The sequence below is a fragment of the Strongyloides ratti genome (assembly GCF_001040885.1).
Source record: "Strongyloides ratti genome assembly S_ratti_ED321, chromosome : X".
Lineage (NCBI taxonomy): Eukaryota > Metazoa > Nematoda > Chromadorea > Rhabditida > Strongyloididae > Strongyloides > Strongyloides ratti.
In genome coordinates this window covers 3,502,671-3,525,323 of record NC_037309.1, presented here as the reverse complement: position 1 = coordinate 3,525,323, position 22,653 = coordinate 3,502,671, and the positions used below count along the sequence as shown (strand labels likewise).

The following is a 22,653-nucleotide window of genomic DNA, read 5'->3' as shown; positions in this document are numbered from 1 at the left end:
GGATTCAAATATTGTCTTCATTTATTATATATCACTTCTTTTCTTCAATATATAATTAATTTTTTGTTATCAAAATTTTTCTAAAATAAATGATATTTAATTGAATCCAATTTATAAAATAATAGAATAATTTTTATTGTCCTGAACGTAAAAATCCACATTTTGTTGATGATTTTATAGGTCTACTAACAAATGTAACTTTTGGCATAGTTGAAGTTAAACTATCAAGACGAGGTCTTCCATAATTAGTAAGTATTTTCAAATCAGGCTTAGAATGGCTGCTGAAACTTGAAAATTCTTCATATTGTTGTGATGGTACATTAAACATTTTTAGAGATAATTCTAAATAATATAGAAAAAGCTTAAAAAAAATTTATAAATAAATTTGTTTTGTTTAATATCTTTTTAAAAGAAATTAAATGTGTGAATAATTTATAGAAGTTGTCTGTCTTAATTTATATACGCTGATTAAGTTTTGCAATTATCAGAACATTCATTATAATTGTCGTTAATGCTTTATGCGCCAAGAATTATTTTAGACACACCCATTCCTATGATTTTGTACATATTGTAATATGTCTTTTGATATAGCAAAAAAAAAGAAAAAAAAAGAATGTCCAGAAGTATGGTATAAGATAATCATACTTTATCAAATTGGTCAATGATATATGCATTATCGTTATCATACAATTTTGTTATCAGAAATATTTTTTATTGAAAATGTATGATATAATTGAACAAGAACTTAAGAAATCATACTAAAATATATGAAAAATGAAACATAAGTAGTTATATCATTTGATATTATAGATATTCTTAGTAATAGAAAAGAATTTAAAACTAGATATTGTTTTAAAAACTTAAGAAGAGATTGTTTCAAGTGACCAAAAATAAAAAAAATGATCTCTTAATAATGGTTTATATTTTCTATGTTTTAAACTTAATATTCTTTTTTTGTTCAATTACAAAAATTTTTTTTTTATTTTTATGTTTTATCATTTAATAAAAAAGTAAACAATAATTTTTAAACGATTGTCTGTAATTTCCGGTTAATAAACAATAAACTTTTTATGTAGACATACTCATACGTAATCATTTTATCAAACCACATAACAATGTCTTAAAAAAGTTTAGCTAATGAAGATAATAAATTTTTTAGTTTACAACTTTAATATTAATTATAGTAATAAATTACAAAGACTATATATTTGTAAAATTAATTTTAAATTTGGTATATATTAAATATATATATATATATATATAATTCTGATGCAATATATAAGATTTTGATTTAAACTTAATCAGGTATCTCTCTTTTCTATAATTAAATAAAAAAAAAAGAAATAATCAAAGAAAAATTGTATATATATTAATTTATCTTCTTTTATATATCATATAAAATAAACCTTATTTTTTTTATTACAACATAATTTGTTTTATAAATCGAATGATTAAGAAATCAACTTATCTCGTGAGTGAAATTATTTTTTTAAAGGTTAACATATTGTAGTGTTAATTGTAATAAACTATAACTGATAAGATTATAAAAAGGTTAAAAGTATTAAAAATTAAGAAATATTAAAAATTTTGTATGTACTTTAAATTGATAATATAATTTTTATGATGTATTTTATATATTTTACGTTTTTTTTTTATTTATTTAATTTCTTTAACCACACTCATTGAATAAATTGTAAGGTAAAAGAATATTTACATTTGTTAAGAAATGACAATATTTTTACTGAATAATATAAAGATTTGTAATAATGATATATTGATGCGATAATTTTTTTTCCATATTTTCTTTTTGACCTTCTTTATAATGAAAAATTCTTGCAAAAGTGAATGAATATATAAAATAATTTTCATAAGAATATAAATGCTCAATGATCAAACAAATAAATATGTTTCAAGTATAGATCAAAAACGTATAAAACTAAGATCTTTTTTGCCAATTTACCAAATTTATTTAGATAAATTATCATTAGTTTTGTTAAAATAAATAAATAGAAGAAAATGATAAAATTTAGTTAAACATTTTAATATAACATTTGTTAAAGAAAGATAAATAATTATGGATAATTATTTTAATAGACTACAAAAGATATATAAAAGTAAAAACAAATTAATTATCAAGATAAGAAGAAAAAATAATATATTATTATAATTTAACCATTATTTACAATTTATTGATATATTTTTTAAAAAAAAAAGTACATTATATTTATTACCGATAATTGTCATAAAATTTATAAAAAGATAATTTATTAGTAATGGATATGCTTATAAAAACTTTACCTACATTATAAGTTAATAATTTATTATCTTTTTTTCTTTTTGGTTAAATTTATTTATAAATATATATGAAAATATTGCAGAAAAAATTTATCTTTAAATAAAATATAAAGAGTATGCAAAAATAATATTTAATGGGTAATAAAAATATATTAAATACAATTTTATTAAAAATAGATTAAATTTTAACTAATTTATTTTTATCTCTATCTATACATATGAAAAATAATAAATTAATGATTAAGTTTTTGTAAAAATTTTAAAAAAGTACATATTGTGAAATTTTATAATATTTAAAAATTCTTCTATTAAAAAAGAGTAATATGATAGTTAATTATAATTTTAAATACAATTTGTATTTACTTATATTATTTAACATTTAAATTTTTATTCTTTTTTTAACTAATAATTTAATTTTAGATCATTGAGCAATTCAAATAAAATTATAAAACATTTTTTTTTTACAAAATATTAAAAAAAAGGCATAAAATTGTCTATTCATATTATCTTTAAAAATGATCCATTGAGAATACTTCGAAATATATAATGATATCACTAATTATCATTTAAATGAAAATATATAATATTTTAAAAATACTTATATAATTACTAAAAATTTTTAAATTAGAAAGAATTTAAGTTAAATAATGTAAAATATTTGTATATATTCATTAAATTGATGTTTAAAAATCTATGTACTTTAAAAATCATTATATCCCTTTTTGAAAAGCATCATAAAATGTTACGTGTTATGAATATTACCAATGTTGTTTTAAATACTATATAAATTAAATAGTCTTTATTAAAGTATATTTTTATAATAATAACATAAATTTAAACTTATACAATGAGAAGTTCTAATTAACTTTATATTTTAAAAACAACAAAAATTTTTATGTTCTTTGATTCTCATTTATTAATATTTTTTTACATTATTTATTTTCTTTTCTAACCTTAATTATAATTATTTTTTTATTTTTTATAGTATGTTATTAATGTATCTTATTTTCAACTTTTATATCAAAATATGTGCATAATTTATTTTATTTCACTGATTCGATAAAAATATGAATTTTTTATAGTAAAAATTAAAAAAAAATACAAAAAAAACATTTTTATTTTTTTATTGTTAATTAATATATAATAAGAAGTAACAAATATAATTAACTTTAAAAACAAAAAATTTAATATAATATAAATTTATATATGATATTTTAGTAAAATAAAAAAAAAATCAAATGTTTATTTTATAATATATTTTTCTAGTTTACATTAATAAAAAAAACCTTAAAGATGATTGAAATGTTTAAAAATATTTGCTCAAGAATGACTAATAGTTATGATAACATCATATTAATTAACAAATATTTTTGTTACAAAAGTATTTTTTTTTTTTATCAAATCTAATGCTTGTAAGTATTTTTATTAAATTTTTTAATAAATTTTTCTATTCTAACATATATATATATATATATATGTTTATATACATCCTTAAATTAACAAAAAATTTTAAATTCTTGTACGCGCTTTATTTACCAAAAAATTAAAAGTGTTAAGGCATCATTTTTTAAATATTATTTTATACAAATATAAAATATATAGAAATATAATAGCCTGAGCATTTTCTTATTCAAAAATATAAACATTTTGACTTTTAAATTGAAAAAAAAAATTATTTTTTTTATCTATGTATATCTTGGTTTATTAAGCTTTTTTTTACTTTAAACATATGATAAGAGTTGAAGTATTTTAAAAAAAAATATGAAAGTATAATACTCATTCAATGAAAGTATGTCATTATTATCTATTAGAAAAATAAAAGATCAAAAATAATTTTTTTGTATAATTTAAAATAATAAAGTAATATTATATTATTAAAATATGACATATATATATAAATCTTTGTCATTTCAAATTTCAATTCATTTTTATCATGTTAATTTAGATGGACTCTTTATAATATTTCAAATATTTCTAATTTAAATGCAAAAGTATTCAATTTTTTGAAAGATTAAAATAAATTAATCATTATTGCAAAAATATTAAATTAAATTAGAAAAATTTAATAGATTAAAAATAAATTATAGTAGGATATATAATGTTGTAAAATAAATTTATGGACTTAGCGAAAAGATTTTGTCAATTTTTAATTCTAATCCATTTATTATTTTAAAATAAAAATTCTTTACTCTTTTTTAAAAATTATTATATCACTTGTTTAAGGATTAAAAAAAAATTAATAAGTTTTTTTTTTTTAACTAAATACATACGAAAATATTTTATAATTTTATTTATATATTTTTATTGAAAAAAATTTTTTAAAGTAGAATAATATATTAAAATAAATATCAAATTTTAACTATTAAATATTTAAAAATGTATATTTATTACAATTTTTAAGAAGAAAATATTTTATTTCTTAATAATTAATAAATTTTTATACTATTATTTATTATTTTACAGTATTAATTAAAGAAAAAAAATTTTTTTCTACTACTTAATTGTAATTGACTTTTGCATACAAAATATGCATTTTTTTCTTCATATTTGATTTGTTAATAATATATTTCCCTTTTTTTTTAAATTCAAAATACTAATTAAATTATTTATACTAAACATTTTGTAAAAAAAAAGAAAAAAGGTAATATAAAATTTTTAACAAAAATATATTTACACCTGATATACTGTTAATTATTAAGCAATAGATTGTGACACAAAAAAAACATATATTTATAATTTATTTCCTGTCAAATAGTAATTCTAAATATGTGTAATTGATGAGAGACGAGTTTATTGAGACTATTTTTTGGCAAAATTTTAATTTTTGTCTTTAAATTTAATTAATGCTTAGTTTTCGCAATCTTAAAAAAAGCAGAAAAAAAATATAATCTTTATAGTAGATAAGATTTTTTATCAAAAAATAGAATTAAAAATTATTATTCTCTTTTTTTTTGATATAATAAAATTAAGAAAATTAAAAATTTTAAATTAATATTATTTTTTTTTAAATACTACCAATTGTCTAATATTTTAAATTTTTGTATTAATCGACATATCAAATTTCATTGATATATAAACTTTTATTTCACTTATTTTTTATCCACATTATCAGTTACCAAAATGACATCTATAGTATATTTTGTTTAATTTTATTGATAACTGTGAATAACAATGAATTTTCTTATCCTCTTCTTAAAAATAATATATCTAATCTTTGAGAAGTAATATTTATTAAGCAACTATTTTTAACCAAAATTTAAAAGTTTTTGCCTATGGTCTATTTGTGTTATCTTATTTTATAGTCACCTAAATAATATGAAAAATTGGTATTTATTAAAAGAAAATTATTTCCAATTTATAATTTTTCTCCATGTGTAAATATATATATCTTTACCAATTTTGGTGTCTTCTTTTTTCAATAAGAGTAATATAAGAAAGAAACATTTTAACTATAATTAATAATATTTTGATAAAGAAAAATATACTTTAAAGTATATTGTTAACATTAAATATATTATTGTATTTTTTTTTTATTAAGATTTTTAATCGTTTCAGTTTTTCTATTGTTTTTACTTTTTATTTGATAACATTCGATATATATTTTTAATATTAAGAAAAAGAAAACCTTTTTAAAAATAACTTTTTCTTAAAAAAAAATTTTTTTTTTTTTCAGAAAATTTTTATTTTAATATATTTTATTATAATAAGAAAAGAAGTAATGATATTATGACGACTTATACTGAAAATAATATTTCTGTTGTTGAGATAACTAAATATGGTGTTGACAAATGTGAAGTTTATTATCAAATGTATCCTGATCCATCATCAAATCCATATATCTTTATTCCATTTGCTATTTTTTATATGGTAATTTTTACTCTTGGTATTATTGGAAATGTTTCTATTATTTATGTTACAGTAAGACATAAAGTATTACAGGTATCTTAAAATTATTAATTTTTTTTTTATTATTAAAATTATATATATATTATTAGAGTGTTCAAAATATGTTTATACTTAATTTGGCTGCTAGCGATATAATTGTTTGTCTTTTATCATTACCAATCACACCAGTCACAAATGTCTTTAAAAATTGGTATTTTGGTGAAGTTTTATGCCGTTTAATTGCTCTTATACAGGGTGTTAGTATTTATATTTGCACTTTTAGTCTTGGAGCAATAGCAGTTGATCGTTATATTTTGGTTGTTAAGCCACATTCTAAGGCACTTAGTAGAAAAGGAGCTTTAGTTGTAACTGGAATTCTTTGGACATTATCTTTAATATTTAATATACCATATGTATTATTTATGTATATCCAAAGTTATGAGGTAAGTTAAATTATAATAATATTAAAATGTAATTTATTTTCATTAAATTATATTTTTAAGGGTGTATGTGGAGTTTTTTGTACTGAAAAATGGCCAAATCCAGAAAGTAGACGTGCATATACATTAATGGTTATGGTAGCACAGTTTGTCTTTCCATTCAGTGTTATGGCATTTTGTTACGCTACTATATTTTCAAAATTAAAAAGTAGAGCAAAATTAAGAATTAGAAAAATAGATGAACGATTTGTTGCCTTAGGAAGAAGCTCAAATTATACAAATATTAGTGAACATTTAGCTATGGAAACTGATAATAAAACCTGTGTTGTTTTAAGTACAACATTAACTGTAACTAATAATATAGAAATAAGTAAAGGTAATGTACCAACATTAGCATTACAAAAAGAAAAAGATAAACAACGTCTTCTTAATCAAACAAGAAGAAATACGATAATATTAGTTAGTATGGTTGTAATATTTGGTTTAACATGGTTACCACATAATGTTGTTTCATTAGTTCTTGAATATGATGAAGATCAAACAATATTTAAAATAGATGGTGATGATGATTTAGATTTATCATATTTAGTAAATTTATTTACTCATAGTATTGCAATGACTAATATTGTTTTTAATCCAGTCCTTTATGCATGGTTAAATCCACAATTTCGAGATTTATGTATTCAAACCTTTTATAAAAATCGAAAAGCCAAAAGTACAAATAAAAACTTAAGTAAATGCATAACATCTGAGACAAAATTAAACCATAATGATTCATTTATTCCTTTAAGGGATGAAGGAAAAAAAATAATAACATCTTATCAAACTTCAAAAACGATGGAACAACAACAAAATAATTTGTCAAATGTTGTTAGTAATAATACTAAAAAACTTATTAAAAAAATAAATAATGATAGTGTTGAAACAATGAAAATGTTATCATCCAATTCAAGTTTCATTGATTGTGAAACTATAGAAGGTCAATTTAATAGTATAGAACAAAGTTCATGTGAAGATGTTATTGTTTAATTACCAATTTTTAAAATTTTGAATAAATACACTTATAATAGTTTTATATATATATATTTTTTCTTAAAAAATATTATATATATAATTTTACATTATTTCTCATACAAATAATAATTTATTTTTTGCCCTACGGGTATTGTATTGATTAAAAAAAGCGCAAACATAAATGAAATTTTAAAAAAATGGTAAAAAATTTTTTTGAACTTTATATTTGTTTAAAAATTATGAAAATATCATTTTTCTAACAACATTTCGTATAAGAACATATTATAAATATATAAACTTTCTTATATTATTTTAAATTTTTTTTTTTTATTACCTATCATTTATCTAATATTTATATATTTAATAATATATTTATTAAATGATATCATAAATTCAATTAACATTTTTGTTTACTATTTAAATAAAAATAATGATAAAATATAAAATTATATATACTATTATTTTAATTGATTTTATATATTATTTAAAAAGAAAAGGTAAAAATTATTTACACTTTTATTTTTAGTATAAAATATATGCAAATTTTTACAAGTTTAACTAAATATTATCATTTTTATAAATTGCTTATATTTATCTTTTATGTTATTATTTCTAATAAATAAATTGTTCATTTATATATATTTAATGATATTATAAAAATTTATGTATACAAAAACTATTATGGATAATTTTTTTTTTTCAACTAAATATTTCCGTTTAATTAAATTAATATAACGGAAAAAGAAAAAAAAATTTATAATCTTTAGTTATTAAATAATTTTTAAAATAATTTATTTTATCATATCATAACGGTTATTTAATACATATAACATATATAAAAAACGATGATACTTTAGATTTTATATGATTAAGTATAAATTAATTTATTGCTTACAAATCTTCTTGTTTGTTTTTTTTTTATGTTAGTAATTTAAAGAATAAATGATTTTTCAAACAAATATCATAATATTTAAGTCATTGAAATAATTGTCACTTTAAAAGTTGCCTACGTAAAAGATAATAAGTTATAAAATTATAAAAATAAAAATGATCTTTTGTTTTTTTCTATTGACATCATATATATTAGTATTATTTCATACAAATCTTATTTCTTACTTATTTAACTTATATTTTTAGTTAGTACTTTTGTGTGGGTGTCACAAAAGTTTGTGGTAAATTTGTTTTGTATATATTAAAAAGAAATCTTCTAACATAAAGATATATCTCAATGTCTTTTTACCAATATAAATTTTTAATATATTTCTTTTGATGTTTCCTTTTTTTTATGTAATAAGAAATAATCATTAATCATAATATTAATAGATAAGTATCCTTGTTTTATAAAATATCTTTACATCTTTTTTCGTGACATTTTTTTTTTTATTTCTTTTTCTTTCTTTTTTTTTTAGAAATTTCTAAAAAAAAAATTGGAACTAAAAAGTGTAAGAATAAATTGATTATATATTCAAAAGTACACTAGAAATTTTTGTGCGAAGGATAATTTTTTCATAGAATTAAAATAAAAAAAGAATTATAGAACTTTGTAAACAATCACCTGTTTTGAGATATTTATTATTCTTTCATATTATATAAATATTTTATATAATGTTTATTATTTAAAAAGTTTCTATATAGGGTATATGAAGGTTGATAAAATAGATATAGCTATAAAATTTTTTTTTATCATTGCGAAATTGTATTTTAATGGTTTTATACGTTTTATTAGTTGAATTAAATTATCTCATTAATATACAATATTCCTAATGATATTATTTATAAGGTATTGTCGTAATATCAATGTCTTATGAATACAATTTAATAATTTTATTCATTTCCTAATGATAGCAGCAGAAAATATTTTAATCTTCTTTTATAAACTTTAATATTTTTTTTTAAATGTTAAATCTCTTTCCTTTTTATTTTCTATTAACTTTTTAAGTATTTTTACTTTAAAAATTTTACATTATATTAATTTTATTTAAAAAATATATTTATTAAAAAGAATTTTTAAATATTTTAAATAAATATATTATTATTTTAATTTATATATTTATTTATTTAACAATTCAATTTAGCCTAAAGAAATTATATATATTTTTTTTTTATTAAGATATTAATAATTGTTAAATAACTTAAAAATTTCTAGTATTTAATATTTTCAATATAAATAAAAAAAGTAATTGTTTAGAAATTTTTTTTCAAAAAATTTTGAAACATATGTTTTTAGAAAGAACAAAGAAGAAAGACTCTTTTATATTATTGAGTAATAAATATAAAAATTTATATATTTTAAATGTAAATATATATGTATTATACGATTATTTGTAAATATATCTTTATTTATTTATTTCAGATTTGGATGAAGAGTTTTAAATGTATTGTAGTAAAAAAAATTTATTTTTTCTTTCGCAGGTTTAAATTAAATAACCATACTACTTATTTGTAAAAAGTTTCATGACATTGAGAGACATAAAGTAAACACTTGAGAAGCATTGCGTGGGTCTTCGATAATCTATTCTATTTTATTTATCTTTAAGTACACCACTGCTGTTAAGCATCTAAAAAAAGTTTATTTCCCATCAAAGATTTCTATTTTTAAAATAATAAAAAGATACATATATTATAGTTTAATATGAATATAATTTTTCCCACTTCATAACATTGTTAAATCATTAAATTGCTTGATTTGATTAATTTTTTTAGATAAAAAAATAATTTTTTTTACTAATGATATGCAATATTATTATTATTATATAATAATACCAATTTAAATATAAAATAAAATACAATATGGCAATATTCTAAAGTTTTATTGGAATATATTTTACATGACTTTAATCTTTTTATAATGCGTGGGTGTTTTATTCGTTTTATCCATTAATTTTAGAGACATATACTCCATCACAAAACATTTAGCCTATATAACTTCCGGTACCTTAAGAATAAAATTATCTTCTGTCTAACAACTTTCTTATAGTTATTTAATACAACTTTTACATCTATAACTACTGTGCTTAAAATTTTTATTATTACAGCAACAATTTTGTCATTTCCTGGTTCATTATAGTATAACTTTTAATTTATCAACCTCCTCCTACGCTAAATATACTCTTTTATGAAAGAATATAATATATTATATGTTGCAATTATATTAATTGAACTATATATTAGCTTAAATATGATTATAATATATCATGTCTAACTATTTAATATCAACTTATAACACCTATCAAATTTTAACTAACTAATCATCCATATCATATAACTAACTCTTTTTATAAAATTGTGTTTAAATTAAATTCTTTAAAATTTATCATTCAACCGATAAATGATAAAAAAAAAATTTTTTTTTTAACATCATTAAACATACCATGATCAAAATGAATTAACAAATTTTTTTTTATTATTATTATTATATATCTCTTTTTCTTAATCAACAATTTATAAATATATATTTACCATTAATGATATGACCTATAAAAGTACATAATATTTTAAATTCATTGATATTAACAAAATAATATAATCAAACTTAAAATTAGTTTAAAATTTTAACAAATTCATTATAGTCTCCACCCAAAAAGAAAAATTAACTTGTTTTTGATTTTTCTTAAATCACATATATTTCTATATTTTAATAAGCATTTTTATTAGTATAAGCTATTTAATTTATTTTTGATAATTGCGCTTTTTTATATAATTTTATAAAGCATACTACATTTCAAAATATATATATATATATATTTTTTTTTTCGGTTGGTTAATTTCTTGATATATTATTTTGAATAATGTAATATGTTTTATTTTGACATTTACAACCTTGAAATACAATTTTTATAGTGCCATTATTTTGTCACAATATTTTTTAATAATTTATTATTATTTTTAATATATTTTTATTTTATAACATTTTATAAGATGATCATTATTAAAACAAATTAAAATAAGTGTAAAAAAAAATGTACATATTTTTATATTTTTCTTTTATAATTTATTTGTAATATCTAGACATATTTATATCATAAATATTTAAAAATTTAATATTGTATTTTTTAGTATTATAAAATTATTTGACATTTATAATATTTATCATGTTAAGTTGATGTATTAAACAACATCTTATACAAAATTTCTTTTTATAGAAAGAATTTAAAAATTTAATTATCCATTTTCTTTAAAATATATAATTTATATTCTGGTAACTATTTTTACATCTTAATTTTATGATCAACCATACTTAATTTATTATAATTTAATGATCACAAATTATAAATGGTTGTTTATATATTTAATTTATCTTATGTTTATATATATATTATCATTCATCATCTCTTTTTGTTGTTTTAATTCAACTAATAATCAGATAATATGTATATATATATATATATATATATATTATAAATATAATTAAAAAAAAAATATATTATATAATCATTTAAAACTAAGTGGGTTAAAAATTTTCTAAAATAAAAAATAATATATATAACTTAATATTTATTGTTATTTTAATATTATTCTCTATAATAATAAACTTTAAACTTTTCTTTTTCTGAGTCAACTATATTTATTATGCTTAAATTTTTATCAGCTGATTTTGATTGTCACTCAATATAATTTAACCTTTTATAATATTATTTATGTTACAATATATTTACAGAAAGTAATAAAATAACTTTCAAAGGTATAATAAATTTTTTTTTCTCTATTTTTATATGGTATATTTTATCATTAACAAAAATTTTTTTTAATTTTTTTTTTAATAAATTTGACAATAAAACTAAAAGTAAACTTTGTCAATATTAAATGTAAGACAATAAATGTATAATTTTTTTTTTATAAATATATATTTTAAGGAGAAAATAAAATTTTTTTATATAAAAATATATATTCTATTACAATAAGTGATAACAAAAGTTACCAAGAATTACTATTATGTATAGTTGTAGGCATAATAAATACAATGATAATATGATAACAGCGGGGGAATAGAAGAAGTCTATTTTATCTCTTTTTGTCAGTTTTACATCTATTTTAAATGTATATTTTTTAAACTTGTTGTTTTATATATAGGCATTGACAGGAATGTAAAAAAGATATTTATATATGTATATACATGTGTATATTATATTTTGTAATTCACAATATATAAATATTTTTTTTTCTTTCTTTCTTTTATTTTTTTTTTTTTTTTTGTTAATTCTTGTAAAATTTTTAAAACCTTTAATATCGAATTTCATCCCATACCAATGTTTTACTTTACTACTTATTTTATAACCCCTACACAGAAATGTATGTAGGTGGCTTTTGAATAGATTTATATATTATATACATTTTAAGACATTATATATCTGTCAAAATAAATTACTTTTAAATTTTTGTTTATCACATGGTAAAATAAGATTGATTTTGAAAAAGTGGTGGTAATTAATAAAATTGTTTAAGTATATTAATAAATTATCATTAAGATAATAAAATTTTCTAAGAATTTTGTTAAAATTTAATATCTATATTAAAATAAGACTACATTATTTCCTCTTTTTTTTTTAATTTTATTATATAAGAAAGTTAATCAAAAATTATATACTTTTATACATAGCAGTAAAAGAAGAAAAAATTTTAAAGTTTTGTGTAATAAAGATATTTATAAAGAAGTAAAATGATTATTTATTAAAATTAACTGGTGAAATTTTTTATTATTCCATAAATATTTATATTAAATACTTTTATGAAACTTTAAATTAATGAGTGGTGCTTGTAGATATGTATTTTAAAAATTTTAGAAATATCTTTTTTTTTATAAGTTTTCTATTATTAAACTTTAAGATTAACTTTTTTTTTATATATATTGTAAGAATAATTATATATGAATATAATTTTGTAAATGTTTTAAAAAATATATTATAAAAAAAAATGACATGCTTTATTTTTTTATAAAAATCTTTTACATTTTCTTTAAAAAATATGGCATTTTAATTTTTTGATGACTTTCTATCAAATAACCTGCTTTTCATATGTATATATATATTATTTTTTTATTTAAATTTCATTTCTTTTAGTGTAACAGTAGCTATTTATCTAGTAGGCAATTTTAATTATTTTTGTGTTTTATATAAAAGTATAAATAGTGTACATTTGAAATTTTATATATAAATTAGTATAAGAAATTAGGTCTATTTTTATCATACATTTAATTTTACTTTAATGATATTTTTATTTATTTAAACTTACAGAAAATTTTTTTTTATATTAACAAAAAAAAAATATTTATTTAGGTGTTAATATAAATGACAATAATTAATATTTTATAAAGAAAGTCTTTTTTTATTATAAATACCCAAAATAACAATGAACCAAATAATAAAAACTATATTATTTTTACATTATTTATTATTTTGTTTTCTTCATATATTTTTATATTATTTTTTTTTCATGCATATATAGTATTAATTTAATTTTTCATTTATAACAATTTTTAATATTATATTATAGAGATATTCTTTTTAAAATATTTAATATTTTAACTAAAAAGAAAAAATATTTTTAAAATGACTGAAATATCTTCTATCGTTTGTAATGTACCAATTATTTATGGTAGAGATTTATTGAAAGTATTTGATTTTGTTGTTATTCTTGATTGTCGCGGTGATGATGATACACATAATTCTTTTATAAAAGGATCTCATCTTATAAGATTACCAACAGTCTTGTATAGACGTTTAAAAAATGGTACAATTTCACCTCAATCTATATGTTCACAATTAAAAGGTTCTGAAAACACAAGAGTTGTTGTTGTACCAGATTCATTACAAAATGAAAGTTTAGCTGTAAGAATTATTTCATGTTTAATGAATAATAATTATGAGGTAAATAAATTATTTATTAATATAAATAATATTATAATTAATATAATATATTTATAGGTTTGTTACTTAGGAGATTCTGTTGAAGCTGTCCTTCTTGACTTTCCACAATTGTCATCTGTAAATATTGAAAATAACACCCAATCAACAGATGGCAATAAATGTATCGCAAAAATTGTTGGTAATTTAAATTTAAATAGTCTTATGCTTAGAGAAGATGTAACTGGTGACGATAGACGACTTATGGAATTACATTGCAATTATAAATATTATCCATCAGCTTGTTTTCCTGTTCAAGTTTTACAAAATCTTTATCTTGGTAATGCTGAAACAGCTGGTGATAGAACAACACTTGATCGACATAATATTCGTTATATTATAAATGTCACAAAAGATTTAAAAAATGCATTTGAAGATGAACCAGATTTTCATTATTATACTATACCTGTTGATGATTCTCATTCACAAAATTTAAAAAAAGAATTTCAACGTATGTTTTAAATTATATTTTAAAAATATATTAAAATAATATTGTTTTTTTTTTTTACTTTTAGAAGCATTTGACTTTATAAATGAGGCACAAAAAGAAGGATATAGTATTCTTGTTCACTGCTTAGCTGGAATTAGTCGCTCAGTTACTATTTGTTTAGCCTATATTATGTATTCTCGTAAAATGAATCTTAATGACGCATTTGATTTACTTTTTAAACAAAATGGTTCAATAGCTCCAAATTTTCATTTTATGGGACAGTTAACTGAATTTGAAAAAGAATTATTTGGAGAAAATTCAAATCCATCTAAACAAGTTTTAACAATTTCTAGTGGTGAATCTACCGTATCACAAACACCATCTTCATCTTGCAGTACAAATTCAACCAACTCTGCTGTATCAAATACTTCCGGAAATTCAATTAATGAATAATTATTTTTTTTTCATCTTAAAAATAACAACAAAAAAAAAAAATATTTTTTCTCAATATCAATTAACAGAATATGTCTTTTTTTTTTTTTCTATAGCAATCTTTCTAATATTTAAAAATTCTTTTATAACACGTTGACATATTTAATATGTAAAATTGTTTAACTATCTTAAAATTTTTAGAAAAAAAAAGGAGATAGATATTTGGTAGGTGAAAAAGTTAATTTATAAAGAAATCATAAAATAAAACAAAAGATTACTTTTACTACCATTTAATTTATCACTTTTAAAGCTATAATACCAAACAAAACCTACATAACTTATACTTACTCATCATATTAAAATAATACTTTATCATTAAAATATATATACATCAACTACCCACTTTAACACAACTTTAATTCTACTTTTTATGTGCGCTCTAATATTTGTCACAAAAATATCATTTAAATTTTTTAAATACCACTATTTTTAAAAATATATATATATATATCTTTTGTTTATTGTACAATTATCAAAAGATCTTTGTCTTCTATATTTTTTGTCATTTTAATGTAATTATGTGTTTTATGAATTGTCTTCTTAACCAACTTCTTTTTAATTTCTTACCTATAATTGCATTTTTTTTTTATTATATAAATTTACAATTAATCAAAGTTTTTTGATAAGACAACTCAAATATATTTGTACTTTTAATTAATTATTTGTGACATTAATTATACACTTTTTTTTTATATTCTTTTTTATGTATACTTTATTTATTGTGCAGTTAAAATAATTGAAAATTTTTTTTTATTACAATAAAAATGAAAATAATCTTTTTTTTTATCATCTTAAAATTGACATTTACTTGTATAATTTTTGTTATTATTTAAAATATTTATGCAAATAAAACCAAATATATATGAAGAAAAAAGATTTTGTAATGTAAAGAATATTTAACAATGGTTTATATTTAATTTTGATAGAAAAAAGAAAATATTAATAGAATGTCATTTAACATTTTCTTTTCATTTATAATAATTCTTTTGTTAAAAATACAGAATAAGAAGGGAATAGGAAAGCTTAACTTAATTATTTATTTTTATAATACTTAACCTGTTTTATAAATTTTAATAATATTTAATTTCCAAGCTAATAACACATATGATAGTAAAAATATATAGCATTTTAATATAAAGTAAAACAATCTCTAACTGTATATATAAATTTTTATACAAGTACACATTTTTGTAACATTATTAATAATAATATAAATGATAATATATATTTTTGTATATTACTTCAATTTATATTTACCTTTATATTTTATTTTAAATACTTCTATATATATATAATATAATCACTATTAAATTGATCATGAAATTAGTCAAATAATAAAGATTTATAAAATAAATGTACATAAAATTTTGTATTTATAAACGTTATTGAAACTAGCTTCATATTACTACATTATATTTAACTTATAACTAATATAATGTGAAGATAAACAATAAAAGCATTTTCAAAATTTAACATTTATAATCATTATATTATCAATAATATGTTTTAAAAAGTTTAAAAAATTTTTTTCCATAAAATTATCATTTCATATTACTTTTTATTTTATTTAAAGAAAAAAAATTATATTTTATCATTAAATTATTATTTTATATCATATATAATTAATATAATTATATTTACAAACTGTCAAATTTTTGTATATAATTATTATAATAATATATAATAATATAAGATTTTATTTTATAAAATGAATACAAAATCTAAATACATATATTGTGATAATGAAATATCTTATTGCAATAAATAGTTGTGATCTACTTTATCATACGATAAATCAGATTATCCATTTTAAATGTTTGACATTAAGAGTATTTTTCTTAATATCTGAAATATATTTTAATAATATGATATAAAAATTTTTTATTGATTATTTATATTACTGTTAATATTTACAATTTTTTTTTTTTTTACATTTTAGATTTATTATTTTTTAAAATAAAAATGAGTTATAGAATTAAAGATGTATCAACAAGATTAATTAAGCCAACATTACAAGATATACCAATAAAAGAGTTATATGAAATTATTTCAAAATGGAATGATGAGTGGGAACATGATGGTAGTGTATCTGTAAGTTTTATACTATTATATTTTTTAAATATACAAATTATTTGTTATAATCATTTTTAGGTATTTGATGAAGGAATAGCACAATACCTTTTAACAGATATGTTATCACATTTAAAATTTTATGGAGCATTATTTCTTGATAAACCAAGTATAAAATGTAGATTAGTACCAGAATCTGAAGCACCATTAGATGTTTTGGAAGAAGAATATGAAAATCATATATCTTTTGTTTACAATGGTACAGGATCAATTGATGAAATAAAAATTGTTGAAAAGATAAAATTTATATTAAAGAAGAGAGGTTTTCGATTTACAAATTAAATAAAAAAATGTTAAAAAAATTACAATTAATTCATTTTGGATACAAATTTTAATTTTTGCAAATAATTATTTATATATAATATAAAATTTATTAGTATATAAAAATACATGCCCAACACCATATAATTTTTTTTTTTCGTTTTTTTACTTATTCTTCATTTTATTTTTCTCTCAATAAATTAAACAAAAAATATTTTCTTTTTTTAAAAAAAATAAAATATTATCTTCATTAATTACCAATTCATTATTTGCAATAATATAAAAAAAAATTACAAAAAATATTGTAAAATAAAAGTTTATAAAATAGAATTCAATTGTTATATTATTCTTTATCATTTTTCTTTACTTTTGTAATATTATACAGGAACTTTAATGTTTCTTTTTTTGATAAAAACATATTCTGGTACATGATAAAAAGATATACCATATTCAAGTTGTCAATTTTCACTTTTATTCATTTAAATTTAATAAAATTTAATTTTTAATATTTATAATTTAAAGCAAGAAGATTTGTATATTTTGGGCTAAATTGAAATTTCTATTATAAGTAAACAATTACAACAATTTTCATTTGGCGATTTTTTTTTCATGTGATTATAATAAAATTGATAATAAATTAAATGGAATAATAAATTTTTTTTTTAAATTGGATTATAAAGCATTTCTTCTTGCTAGTATATGATCATACATATTTTTCATTATAGATAAATTAACAAATTAAACATTTTTTACCATGTTTCTTTTTAGAAGCAAGAGCTGCTCGAGTAGCCATTTCAAAAACTTCGCGAACATTCTAAAAATAATTATTAAAATTATAAATAATATTTATGATTATTTACAGTTTTAGTTTTAGCAGAACATTCTAGATAAGCAAATGCCCCTATTTGATCAGCCATAGCTTTACCCTGTTCATATTTAACAGGTTCTTGATTAAGTTTTTTTAATTCTTCAAGTGCTACAGGATCATCACGAATATCCATTTTATTACCAACTAAAATGATTGGTACATTTGAACAGAAATGTTTGACTTCAGGTGTCCATTTTTCGGGTATATTTGATAATGAATCAGGTGAATCAATACTGAAACACATTAAAATAACATCTGTATCAGGATATGACAATGGACGAAGACGATCATAATCCTCCTGGCCAGCTGTATCCCAAAGAGCCAATTCTACCTGTAAAAAAAAATTTATTTTTTTATTTTATTTAAAAATAAATAAATAAACTAATAATATTACCTGTTTTCCATCAACATTGATATCAGCGACATAATTTTCAAAAACAGTTGGAATGTACATTTCTGGGAATCGATCTTCAGAAAAGACAATTAAAAGGCAAGTTTTTCCACTAGCACCATCACCAACAATAACCAATTTTTTGTGAATAGCCGACATTTTAGAAAGAAGTATTATATTTTCTTTTTAAATTTTTATTTGAAATGTTAAAATCCCTGTAAAATGATTAAAATAAAATATAATATAAAAGTTAATTTAAATAAATAAAACAATAGTCAACAAAAGAAATTTGAGGGAAAAGTATAATAAATAAAAGAAACAGAAGAAAAAAATATATTTATATTGAAAATTGATAAAGTAACTAGTCACATTTCATATCACACCTTTTGGCGGTATTTATTTTAAAATAAAATGAAAATGGAAATGGTAAGTTAAAAATTAGATATGTGAGATTGTTTAAAAAATATTTTAAAAGTATATTAGTTATAATATTATTAATTACTTTATATTAATAATCACCACAATAACATTTATGATATTATAAATAATAAAAAAATGTATTATTATTTTATTTATCATTAAGAAGAAAAATATTTAAGAAGAACAAGAAAATGCTTTGATGACAATTGTCTACTTAAAATGATTCCAAAATGGTATAGTAAAAAAGTGTACAATATAAAATGAGGAAAAAAAAAGGAAATTAATAAAATTGTAAATTTAAATTTAAAAGGTAGTAAAATATTAAAAAAGAATTGATAAATTAAAAGAAAGGAAATTAAGTGCAGAAATAGAAGAATTTTTTTTATCAAAAGTTAATGATAATGTTTCATGTTTATAAAAAAAAAAGAGCTTCATAATATTTATCATATTAATTTAGTATTCAATATAATTTTCAATAATTCATAAAGTATTATTATTGATTATCAAAATTTTTATAAAAGAAAAGCATATTTGATATGAATTATCAACTTTAATTGGTATCTTAGAATAATTTTTAAATTAATTAACATTCTGATTATGTTATAAAGATTCTTTATTATAAAGAAGTAAATTTTTAAAAGATAAAATGCTTATTTTTGTTAGAAGTAAAAAATATTTATAAAAGAATAAAAAAGATAAAGTTAAGTAAAAGAGTAAAGTATTTTTACTGATTTTTAATTACTTTTTATCATTGGGTTAATTTAAAAATATTTTATATTTAATTGTTAGAAAAAAAATAATTTTATCTTTAAAATGACAATTGATATTTATATACATATTTGCAATTACATAAAAATGAATATAATTTTTTTTTGTTTAAATAAAAAACAAATATGAAATAAATGGTATTTTGGTAAAAAAAAATTAACGTTACAAAAACATAATAAAATATATTTTTTTATGGAGTTTAAAAAGATTGGTAATATATCTTTAATAATTTGATTTCCCAAAAGTTATAATACATATTTTTTTTTTACAATTATATTTAAAAAAAAAAGTTAAATAAAATGAAGGTTATAAAGTGCAGGAAAATAGTTTGGTTCCTTATTCAAATATATATTGAATAAATGAAGTAGAAAAAAGAAAAATATGTATATGACATTACAAAGCATATCAAAATGAATATATAGATCCATTTAAAGAAAATACATAAGTAATACAAATAACTTTATGGTATATAAATGAATAAATGTTTAAATGTATACATGTCTTTTTTATTTGTATAAATTATGATGTATCCCAAAAAATATGTATTTAATAATATGGTAATTTTTAAGTTAACGTTTACTTAAACATCTTTCATAATAAAAATATGATACTTTTTTTTTAAATTAATGATAAAATCTTATCAGAAATATAAGAGTAAAGATCCATCAAGTAACATTATTGTTATTCATCTTTTTTTTATAATTTTTATCAAAAATATAAATAGTAATAGATTTATATACATATATAAAAACAAATGAAAAATCTTATATTGATAAGTTTATTTACAAAAAGAAAAGAATTAGGAATTAAATTTAAGAAATAATTTTAAATTATGATCAGTAAAAATAGATTCAAATATTACAAAATATATATACTTTTAATATATTACATAGATCATAATGCCTAGTACTTTTAAAAACATTGACAAATGGTCTTTGTTTCTAAAAAAAAGCATGTTTACAAAATTTTATTAACTAACAAACCTATTTCAAATCATTTAAAAATAAAATTATTACTCTTATATACCAAAAAAAAAATTGATTATAACTTATTTACAAAAAAAAAATTTTAATCAAGTAAAAAGATATAAAGAAAATTAAAAAAATTGGTTTCTTAAAGTGCTTGATATTTTAAGCTTTTTACAATATATTATAATTTAACAGAAATAAACACCATTCAATTTTTCTATATTTAAAAATGTAAAACATTTGTTAGAATGTCATATTTATCTTACAATTTTTGAATGTAAAAATAAAGTTTATGTATAAATTTTAAATAGTGAGTTTTGATTTAAAGTTAAATATTTTATACAAATTTTATATGTTAAAAATATTAATTAGGTAAAAAGTTTTATTATTTTATGATTATAGTTCTTTATTTAACATATATTTTGTATAAAAAAAAAAACTAAATATTTTTGACAAAAAATAATAACAATAAATAATTAAATAAAACAATTTTTAAAACACAAAACATTTAAAATAATGTATTGTAAAGACGGGTACAATTTTTAAAAATTATGAAATATAAGTTATCCTCTAAGGATCATATTTCTTTTGCCAATTTTATACTATAAATTGTTACATGGGTTATTTTTCCATGAAAAGAAATTATTCATAATAAAACTTTTCAACTTAAATATTATATTTAAAAAGTCTTTTCTGTCTGATTAATTAATAAATAAATAAGATTCATGTAATTAACTTTAATTCAAAATATAAAAATACATAAAAAGTACAAATTTTATCATTATTGTTTTTGATTTTTTTCTTTTTTGAGATTTTGGCATCATATGATAAAAATAAAAAGATAAAATGAAAAAAACATTTTTTATTGTTTTTTTTTAATTAGAGGATACATTATTTTTAAATATGCATGAGAATGGTAGATTTTAAGTATTATTTCATCAAAATGACTATTGTGAAATACATAATATTATTTCAAACATCTATTCCAAATAGAAACATATAATCTAATTTAAAATTAAAAAATTTCTTGTAAATATATTTTTAAACCAAAGTTACTCTTATAAAAATTTTTTCTAATCAACTAAAATTTTATTAACAATTTTTATAAATTAAAATAAAAAATCTTACTATAAATTTTTTCTGATTAAAAAATTTTAGAATCCATATTAATTCAAAGTTTGTCTTTTAAAACATTATTAAATTAAAAGTTATAAACTTTTTTTAAATTGAAATAAATTTTTAGAAAGGGTATAAAATTAGAAAAATATTGTTGATTACTTTTTGGTATACATATTTGAAATACCACACATATAATAATAAAAACAAAAAAAAAATGGTTTTTAAAAGAATTTAGATAAAAAGAAATATGGCTATACCCATGAGTATATATTT

At 17.5% G+C, this 22,653-nt stretch overlaps 5 protein-coding genes across 5 annotated transcripts; 3 read left to right on the top strand and 2 right to left on the bottom strand.

The window, feature by feature from the left end:
* Positions 1-133: 133 nt before the first annotated feature.
* Positions 134-549, bottom strand: SRAE_X000074300 (Hypothetical protein; the record flags this gene model as incomplete). Its single annotated transcript, XM_024645124.1, has 2 exons — positions 134-342; positions 546-549. The coding sequence occupies 2 exons, from the start codon at positions 547-549 to the stop codon at positions 134-136; spliced, it is 213 nt and encodes a 70-aa protein (XP_024510614.1).
* A 5,472-nt stretch (positions 550-6,021) lies between these two features.
* Positions 6,022-7,649, top strand: SRAE_X000074200 (Prolactin-releasing peptide receptor; the record flags this gene model as incomplete). Its single annotated transcript, XM_024645123.1, has 3 exons — positions 6,022-6,234; positions 6,291-6,623; positions 6,684-7,649. 3 exons carry the CDS (start codon positions 6,022-6,024, stop codon positions 7,647-7,649), a joined length of 1,512 nt encoding a protein of 503 aa, XP_024510613.1.
* A 6,530-nt stretch (positions 7,650-14,179) lies between these two features.
* SRAE_X000074100 (Puckered) lies at positions 14,180-15,416 on the top strand (the record flags this gene model as incomplete). Its single annotated transcript, XM_024645122.1, has 3 exons — positions 14,180-14,497; positions 14,555-14,984; positions 15,049-15,416. The coding sequence occupies 3 exons, from the start codon at positions 14,180-14,182 to the stop codon at positions 15,414-15,416; spliced, it is 1,116 nt and encodes a 371-aa protein (XP_024510612.1).
* Positions 15,417-17,417: 2,001 nt separating this feature from the next.
* Positions 17,418-17,867, top strand: SRAE_X000074000 (Hypothetical protein; the record flags this gene model as incomplete). The annotated part of the gene is made up of 2 exons (XM_024645121.1): positions 17,418-17,546; positions 17,607-17,867. The coding sequence occupies 2 exons, from the start codon at positions 17,418-17,420 to the stop codon at positions 17,865-17,867; spliced, it is 390 nt and encodes a 129-aa protein (XP_024510611.1).
* A 709-nt stretch (positions 17,868-18,576) lies between these two features.
* Positions 18,577-19,264, bottom strand: SRAE_X000073900 (Ras-like GTP-binding protein Rho1; the record flags this gene model as incomplete). Its single annotated transcript, XM_024645120.1, has 3 exons — positions 18,577-18,660; positions 18,707-19,045; positions 19,109-19,264. The coding sequence occupies 3 exons, from the start codon at positions 19,262-19,264 to the stop codon at positions 18,577-18,579; spliced, it is 579 nt and encodes a 192-aa protein (XP_024510610.1).
* Between the last annotated feature and the right edge of the window lie 3,389 nt (positions 19,265-22,653).